The sequence below is a fragment of the Symsagittifera roscoffensis genome, chromosome 8 (assembly GCF_963678635.1).
Source record: "Symsagittifera roscoffensis chromosome 8, txSymRosc1.1, whole genome shotgun sequence".
Lineage (NCBI taxonomy): Eukaryota > Metazoa > Xenacoelomorpha > Acoela > Convolutidae > Symsagittifera > Symsagittifera roscoffensis.
In genome coordinates, this window is record NC_087069.1 from 10347685 (window position 1) to 10357347 (window position 9663).

Genomic DNA, 9663 nt, shown 5'->3' on the forward strand with positions numbered 1-9663 from the left:
TTGTTAACCCAAAAAATAGTGGTTGCGGTTCAAATTCGATGCCATGGGAGCCACTCCTTTGGTTCTTATATCTAAGGCGATTCAAAATCTGAACGAATCCAAATGTATAATGGTTATCAAGTCTGTAATGGATTCAATTATTCAGTTTGGCAAAATCATACCGAATTTGGCTGCTTTGTCTATATCCTCCCATGAATTAATGAGGAATAATGGCTAAAAACGCATCAAACAGCTTTCGAAAAAATTACCAGAGAAATTTTCATTGTGGATACGAATAATCATTTCGATATCATAACAAAAACGATGAAAAGGAAATTTAAAATAAAAGGTGAAAGAATGCTTTACACATCAGGTAGAGCTTTTTAGGAACAGAATCGTGGCAAAAATTAGAAGTCAGTAGCTTTTACAAGTAGAACTTCAAGGGTTGTTGATCTAAAACACAGCTTGAACGAACTTGAATTGTTAGGATTAGATTGAGATTTGGATCAAATTAAGAACTTCTAATGGGTCATCAATGTTTAATCCTGCCTAATCACATAGCATTACAATGGCCCCCTAGAGTTAATAAGGATACAAAAATAGCTTAATTTTACTGTAGAATATTTACCGGGCAAAGACTTTGGATTTGATAGAACTTAATTTCCTTTCTTTTCGAATGGGATAACCACGTACCAGTTTTGTTTGATGATAAAGTTTTGTTATAGCATCAATAAAACTTATGAAATGCTACTCGCTTTTGAAACCTTGTTACCTCGATATTCTCATGCAGAATTGAAAAATAATCGTTCTCCTTGACGAACACAGGGGAGTGAAAATTGCATTCAATATGTGACACTAACTTAAAAGATGAGACCTTTAACTACGCAAGGAGACCAGGGATTAGCTGTTGAATCAAATCCAGAAGTGATATTAGATTTCACCGGACCTTTACCCTTAAATTCTGGACAAAAAGCACCTATTGGTGTGTTTAGACAGTTTTTCTGAAGTCAATTCAGTCGAGTTAACACCTAAAACCTCGTCAAAATCAGTTAAAATTTCACTGAGAAAATGTATAGCTCTACATGGAATCGCCATATCAATTAGAAAAGACGAAGGATTGTGATTTTTTTCATTTATACACTCGAGTTCTCTGTGGTCAAACGGCTAAATGAAACTTTCTAAGAATATCTAATTGCGAGGTTCGCGAGAAGCTACAACCACCATTGGAGTTGGCTTTACTGAAAATCAGAAAAAAAGAACGGTAACACACCAATTACCTGATTTCTACCCTTTTGAAGCACACTTGGGTAGTATATCAAATAACATATGGCATAATCTGGTCAAACATCCTTCGTCAAACAACCTTAATTAGAACAAGGCTTCCCGCATTGGAGTTCCATGAATAATAATCGATTATAACTGATTTTCCTTGTCAGTGTCCACAAAAGTGAAAACAAATCGATTATAATCAATTGAAAATGAATTATAATATTACTATTTTTCGAGGCAACAAAATCCTTTTTTCATCCATTATAATCTATTTTTTTTTTCACTTTTGTGGACACTGACAATAAAACTAAATTATAATCGATTTTTTTCCACTTTACTGAGATGCGAATTTCAACGCACATAAAGTCGTTACATGGGACGTAACATTGAACGTAACATGGGAATCGATTATATTTACAACCTTATAGACTACAAAAATCCATTAAAATCTATTTGTTGTCACTTTTCTTAATTGCTGGTTTGTTATGCCAAAGAAGGGAGCTAATGTGTCGTGAAAGAAGATTTTCTGGAAAACTAATGACTATAACGACGACGGATATCTCAATGATTATTCATCAACTTCAGAGGAGGATGCCAATGCCAATAAATACTGGCGAAACAGCTCTGGATGCTCAGTAAAAATTCGACAGCAAACAAAATGAAAAGAGACTCAGAATAGCGATATTACGGCTGAATGCCCTGTCGGGTAAACCCATTGTGTATAGAAAAGTTCAAACTAACAAAAAGGATAAACAAAAGGCAGATTTTAAGGAAGAAATCATTAGTGAGACGGACCACTATAACGCTCAGAAAAGATAATCTATTCCATGAATCTGGTTTGACCGTAAAAAAATCTATAGATCTATCATAAACTCAGCAAGAAATGTAGATTTCAAAAAATCAAAAACAACCCAAAAGAAGATAAACATGCAAGTGAATTTCAAATAACTAAATATTGCAAGAAGAAATGCGGCTAGGAATAGTCAGAGAGGCACGTTGATATAATAGGACGAGGAACAGTGGAAACAAGGCAGACCCGGACAAGTCGAAAAGAGAAAACGGAGCGATTTACCCAAAATGCCGATTAAAAAGACCTGAACGGAGACAGTATGCGACAATGATTCGAGCGACCTCGTATCACTTAAAGATCTAAAAGCGGAAATTGTAATAAAAGCGGAAATTGTTGATATTCCGTGAAGGTAGTAGCAAACGTTACCCGGGCAGAAGGCAGGAGCTTCGTGACCAGACTGCTGTGGCCAAATTTTGTGTTTCCAGACTTTCGCCATCAACTTTGGCTGTTTGTTTTTAGGAAGTCGCGATCAAACTTCGGTGTTTCCAGGCTTGCAGACAGTCGAGAAGTGTGAGCGAGCGGAGCGAACTAGGAAAATTTTTATTCTTGATTTTTACAAAAATGCAATTTCGTGCGACATATTTGAAGTATTATGATTTGTTTATGCGAATTGAATTTTGCGTTGAGTTTGAATTTTGCGTGTTTTTTGGATTACGATTGAACAGACTGAGTTTTAATTATGAAAAAAATTGCCTCTCAAATGTTCACTATTTATAAAAAAAAATTCTTTTAAAATTGACTGATTATAATGGCAGGCTCTTAAGAAAGTAATTTCGTGAGGCAAGAAAAGGCGGATATTTTTTTCAAAAAATCTGCTCAGTTTTTCACGGATTATAAGAGCGCAATTTTCTGCTCATTTTGTGCGCAAAATACCAAAATTTGCTTCTGCGTTTTCAGTTTGAGATTTTATCTTCCACGTACACGACTAATGTCGTCATGTCCAGACTATCATGACGCGTTTTTAGATATCGTCGCTCACTTTCAGACTATGGCTACTAGTTTTCAGATTATCGCGAATAATTTCATGACTATCAAAAATTTTGGAATTTGATTTTTTGTTCGCGGTATTATCGACTTTAAAATACCTAAATATGTCGCGGATCTCGACCCGTGTACTTTGCGATCAAAATTTTGCTAGAGTAACTCAGCTTCCTAGAAGTAATGCCGGTGCAGCTACTGTAGTGGGCTAGAAAACCTTTGATTTTGGGCTAACGTTTGCGCGATCCCCTCGGGGTTTTAAACATTAAAGTAACTAAAAGAGAAGGATCTTTTTCACACCCAAAAATGTTTTTCAAACTTTTTTTGTTCAAAGCTTTAATTTATCTTGATCTTTATATTATATTACAAAAAACGTCAGCTGCAACTGGCTTGTAGTCAATTTTTGTACTTATGAGTTATATCGTTTGTCGTTAAACTGTAAAGGTCTCAGATTTTTATAGTTTTGTTCTATCGAGAAAAATTGTTTTTTTTGGTACTGATCGTAATACCGAAATAAAGGTCAAAACATTATCTTTAAATCATCTCGAAACAATTATTTTCTCGAAACAAATGTTTGTTTTACGAAAAAAATCCATCAAAAAGAGATTTGATTATTATGCCTTTTCTTTTTCTCGTTATATTACTATACTTCTGGAATTCATAAACATATGATGTCATCACAAATTTTTTTTGTTGTTCTGGAATCCAGTGACAAATGCGTTTTGGCCGTTGAAAAACACACCGGTTTTTTTCCTCATTTTGCTTTTTCTTAATTGGATTTCTGCATTTGTCGGCGGATTTCTGAATTCATTAAATTCAACATGCGTACTTCTGAAACTAAGCGTACTAACATTTTGGAACTAACGACTCTTAATTAATTTCGATTCAACTGACAAGAAGCGTTGGCTCTTTTTCCTTTTCCCCCACACCTGCAAATTTTCACATGTAAATTTGTTGACCACTTTGTCGGATTATAATGAAAATTTTTATACAGACTAATAAGGCCACGGCAAACATATTTGGTGTTTATACTCAACCTCGTATAACCACTCATTACACTAAAAAAATGAAGCTCGTGTGAGATGGGGTGGAAAAGGAAAAAGAGCCAAAGCGTTTTTCACTTGCAAACAAAAAGATTTGTCTCCGAATTGCATTTGTCTCTGGATTCCAGATAAATCTTCAAATTCTTGCTAGCCAAAACCTGCCAATTGTGTTGTAATTGTTTCGACTTTAGATACGAAAGTAACGGAATATTTGTGCTCGGGTGGGTTTTTTTTTCTTCAGACAAATTTCGGCTTTTTAACTAGCCATTTTTGGCGGATTTTTTTTATTTCATTCGAAAGGTATTGTTGTCATGAGCTCAAATTTGAAAAGATATTTTACCTGTGATCATTTTTTTTAAAAATTATGGCGGTTTAAAGATTGCAATTTTGGCCAATTTGGGACAATTAACGCGCGATATATTTCGCGCTATAAACGCGTAAGCGGAGAGTTAAACTGTCTTAGAAGTCGTTCCAAATTGGTTGAAAGAAACTTATTTGCCAGAATTGATTTGTTACAAGGAGCGAAATTTATATTTTTGTACTTTATATGGCGTGTGGGGAGATGATTTTCATAAAAAATTTCAAATTTAAAAAAAAATCATTTCGTTTTATTACATTTAATTTTTTAATGTTATTACTGCTCCATAAACCCTAAAAAGCAGTCGGAACATTCAGGGCTTCGCCCTGATACGAGCAGTCTTGTTTGTCTTTCGAATTCATTACTTGAAGTTATTTAGAATTTTATGTTGCTCGGCGCAGAATTGACCGAAACCAATGACAAAAAAAAAACATGAAATCGAAACTACAGTGCTGATTTAAATTAACCGGACAAAACGCATTAAACTTGAAATTTAAAACGCGTTTTTTTCTAATAGGGTTGAATTTAGGTGAAAACTTATGAAGACAAAACTTGCTTTAAAGTTTAGCAGGATTAATATGGTGTAATTAGTTTTGCGAAATTCGGGCCCAAATTTTTACCCCAAAAATGGGTCATTTCGTCATTTCTTAGTTAATCAGAAATTACGCCAAAAATACCCAGTCGGTCACAGACATAATTATATCAAAGTGAGCTTCTTATGTAGACCAACAAACTTTAAGAAGGGTATATTCTCCAAAACATTGTATAAGTTATTTTATTTTTGTTTGATAGAAAGTTCTTGCAATTCTAAACCTGCTATTTTAAATATTTTCAATTTTAATGATTGTATCTATTTTAATATTATTAAATTTTAATTACTGCTTCTATTTTCATTTTTTCAAAGCTTTGATTACTGCTTCTACTTTGACTTGATTAACTTTTAATTACTGCTTCTATTTTAATTTTTTCAGTTTTTAATTATTGATTCTATTTTAATTTTTCAAACTTTTAAATACTGCTACGCTAAAACCAGTTTTCAGTTCTCTGACTGTTACTCAAAGTTTCTCAGTGACATTTAACGTTCCCTGTCTCAAGCGACAATTAATTGGCTCCTTTTTCAAAGGTTCTCTAAGTTCAATCAACGTTTGAGTTTTTCTTTTTCATATTTTAAAACTGTTTATCTAAAGGCATGCGATTCCTATCTAATGACAGTTAAGTGCAGAAAACTTGCATTTATTTGCAGTATTTTTTGCAGCTTTGAGTGATGGAATTAAATTCGTTTAAATGAGTTTTAATGCGCAAAAATTGAGAACATTGAAGCATTTTCGCTTCATTTTTTAACTACAAAGTCCTCATATAGTTTTCTTTCAGCCTTGGTGTAGACATATATATTGAAACTCAAACACTATTTCCATAAAATTATTATTGCGTTTTATACCATCACGTTTTAGTAACGACATCTTTGATTATAAGTTATTCATACTTTTCAGCTTTATTGTCAAACTAACTTGAAACAATTGCAACTAAGGTTTCGTATTGACTTGTTTGTTCTAGTTACAATTGATGTGTTTTGTTTGAAATTAATGTTTCAATTGTTGGTCTGAAAGACTATTGCGACTAAAAAAGTATTAGGCTATAGCTAAGATTTATTGTCGTGTTATATCTTCAAAAAACACTTTGTAGCGAACAGCTTAAGCTTTCATTTCACTTATAATCCGTTGTAAAAATTATAATTAGTAACAAAAAATGTCGTTTGGAGGCAACATGGGAACAATGTTCAACCGAGCCAAGGTGAGTTTTCTAACTTCTTCAGAACAATTGGGCTATAAAATTTTAACAAAGTGCCCCCTCCTCCCCCCCCCCCCCCCCCCCTCACAAGGATGCAACAACGCGTCAAAAGCGACTTTTCCTCTATTGACGAACGTAATAGTTGCTGGTGCTGGGAGAAGCTGGAAAAATATATGAGTTTTTGAAGTCTTTAAAGCCAATTAAATTTTAGCCTTAAGATGATGAAATTTGTTGTAAAAAAAAACATTTTGAAATTTTCACAAATTTTTTTGTGATATTATTTCCTATGTAAAATGATCCTTTTTTGTCCTAATATCGCGTTGGTAAGACCATATAGCGCTCTTCAATCCAAAATTCAATGATATATGAGCCGAACTAATTCGCCGCTTACTTGTTATTTGAACAAGATAAGCAAGTTAATTGTCTCCAATTGATCAAATTAGCAATTTTTAAATCCCAATAACTTTGCACTAAACTGTCACTGGTAAAATAGTTTTTTATTTTTAAAAAAATTTAGTCAAAAATAGTTCACCCAAAATTTGAACTTTTCCAAAGATAAAATATCATCAAGAGCACAAATTTTTCGTCATTTTCAAAGATTGTTCGAGCAACAAATTTTATTGTACCACTCGCGTCCAGTTTTAGGCGTTATCAATCTATTATATTACAATTTTAGCACCAGTCTTAAAGAAATTGAAAAAAAAAACTGATTTTAATCAAAACATATTCAATTATAATCTCATTTTTGAAATCAAACTATAAGCAATTATAATACGTTGTAATCGATTGTATGATACTGCACATTGTAATCGATTGTATGATACTGCAAATGATACTGTACTCGATTAATAATCCATCTGATTTTTGATACAATTTTAATCGAATATACTCGATTGTTACCGATTAATTCCATTATTTCCAAAGTCCAGAATGTGCAGTATCATCCTTTTTGTTTGCGACTTTCTTTTCAACATCGCATCTGGAATGCTTACATTTTATGCTTTCCGTAAACGTTGGTTTGTGTGAAAAATGAGAAAACTGTTCTAAAAGTTTTCTAAATGATCAAATTTTTAACGTTTTTGTTTTATTTTTTCTTCATTACAGTTGTTTCATGATGCACATTTTAGGTTTTTTAACCACCAAAACATCAGCATATTACTTAAGTTTCATGATTTATTCGGAAGATTTATTTTCACCTGCACGAGAACCTTTCAATTAATTTGAGAGAAACTTGGCCTTCCGATGAACCAAAGTGTGACAAAACAACGCGCTTTTAGAGATTTTTGTTACTGACAAAATTATAGGAGCCCATAGGGTATAATTAAAACATACCTTTAGTGTGACCATACTTTGGCAAAATTAGAAGTTAGAATAGATTATAATATATTATAATTGACTAAAGTGTTTTTTGTTTGAACTATAAACAATTTTAATCGATTATAAGAAGTTAAAATGTCTTGGAAAACATCACTATTATAAAACTTTTAAACACCTAATTTTAATATTTACAATCAATTATTATCGTCAAAAATTCAACATAAAAATTTGTTATAATCGATTGCTTACGCCTAAACTTGGATGCGGGCAAGAGCAAGCCTTGAATGTTCTAGCAGCTTTATTTAGGCATCTGATCAATCTTTTGTTGAAAAATGATATAATAAAATAGTCCAATGTTTGAAGTTTTTAGTTTTTGCAAATTTTTTCTTTAATCTCAATGTCAAATACGAAGTATTGTGTCTCATTAAAATAAAATAACGGGTGGTTCGCATCATTCAATTTAAATTTTTTGATCGGATATTCAGATCGGAATCTTGTATCGCTTACGCTAATGATGAAAAATTAACTGATAAGTAGCGCGCCCAATTAAAATCTCAAATTAGCCAAATTGACAATTTTCAAGCCATCAGTTTGCGAAAAATACTCGTCTGAGAATTTTGTTGTTTTGGCTCTTTAACATCAGTATCAGGTGAAAAAAAAAATTTTTGAACATACTTTTAGCTCATTCTATCAATACTTTTCAGACAGTAAGAATAGTTCTCTCAAACGGTGCGAGTTTTTCGGAAAAAAATCAGGCGAGCAAATTTATTCCATCTTAGAAAAATGTTCTTCTTTCTTCAATATTTGGAACGACAAGGTTTGGTTTTAAGAAGCAGTTTTGGAATTTAAAAAAAAACCGTTATAAACCATTTTTAAAACCCTTCGGACCGGATTGACGTGGCTGGCCAAATGTCACGGCAATGTTTAGAAATGCAAATTGTGACATAGATTAGACATAGACAACTTTGATGAGATTTTGACCCTAGATTTCAAACCAGTAGCGTCAAATTTCTCCAAATGGTCCCCTTGTGGTAATACAGCTAAAATTAGGGAAAAAGTGTATAATCTTAATCAAAATAAATTTGTTTCCAAGAAGGAGAGAGACTCTTCGATTATTATTTTCACAACTCAAAAAAAAATGAAAAATATCACATCTTGGAATTGGAAGATTTTGGGAAATTTGAAATTAGTTATGCGAAAGTTTTAATTGCTAGGCACCTGAAAACAGAAACGTTTGTCTAATAGTGATCTATCAAAAAGATTTGCGTTTTGTAAAAGGAATAAATAAAAAGTGATGAAATGATGGAAATTTTGAAAACAATTCATTATCATGATCATTTTTGATCTTGTTTTTGTTTGTAGCAACTGGCAGCAGAGAACCTGTCAGACCAGGCTAAGACAGAGTACGATCCAGAGCTAGTGGCTCTCATAGCCCAACTGGATAAGACGAAAGAGTGGGGCAAGAAATTCTTGGAAAGACAGGCGGAACTGATCCAGCCAAATCCAGCTCTGAGGGCTGAGTCGTTCTTCAACGAGACACTCGATCTCAAGGTGAGTTAGCCAGTCTTAAGACCTTTTATCTCTTATCGCTGAAGTACCATTTCCCAAATGACTTTTTTTGCTGTAATAGATTATATATGTTAATCTGAACAAGTGATAACACAGCTGATTTGAACTACCAAGACAAAGCGAACAAAACTTAGAAATTAGAACGCGGTTTTTCCGAAATTGGGTTGACTTCACACGGAACATGATGAGGACAAAATTTTCTTACAAGAAGATTTTTTACGGGGCAATTTTTTTTATTGCAAAGTTTGGCCTCAAAACTGATTGTTTCTGGTTTATTAGTCAATCAAAATTACACCAGAACGACCGGATCGATTGATGACAAAATTTAATCAAAGCAAGCCTCATATTTTGCCTACCAAAGTTATAGAAATGTATAATCTCTTTAAAAAATTGTATGAGAAATTTTTTTGATACCCAAAAACTGTCATTTTTAATAAATAAAAACCATTTTTTTATTTGAAAACAATTTCAAAACTTTTTTGCATGTTTTTTGAGATTACCCATTTTCAATT

The 9663-nt window shown here is 32.8% G+C and overlaps 1 protein-coding gene across 1 annotated transcript in view; it reads left to right on the forward strand.

The window, feature by feature from the left end:
- The first annotated feature begins 5857 nt into the window (after positions 1 to 5857).
- LOC134853159 (endophilin-B1-like) overlaps positions 5858 to 9663 on the forward strand; it is a 175756-nt gene continuing 171950 nt past the window's right edge. The window contains exons 1-2 of the mRNA XM_063869115.1: positions 5858 to 6268; positions 8945 to 9133. Coding sequence (XP_063725185.1) covers positions 6224 to 6268; positions 8945 to 9133 — 234 coding nt within the window. The 5' untranslated portion in view covers positions 5858 to 6223. The remainder of the gene's footprint in view (positions 6269 to 8944; positions 9134 to 9663) is intronic.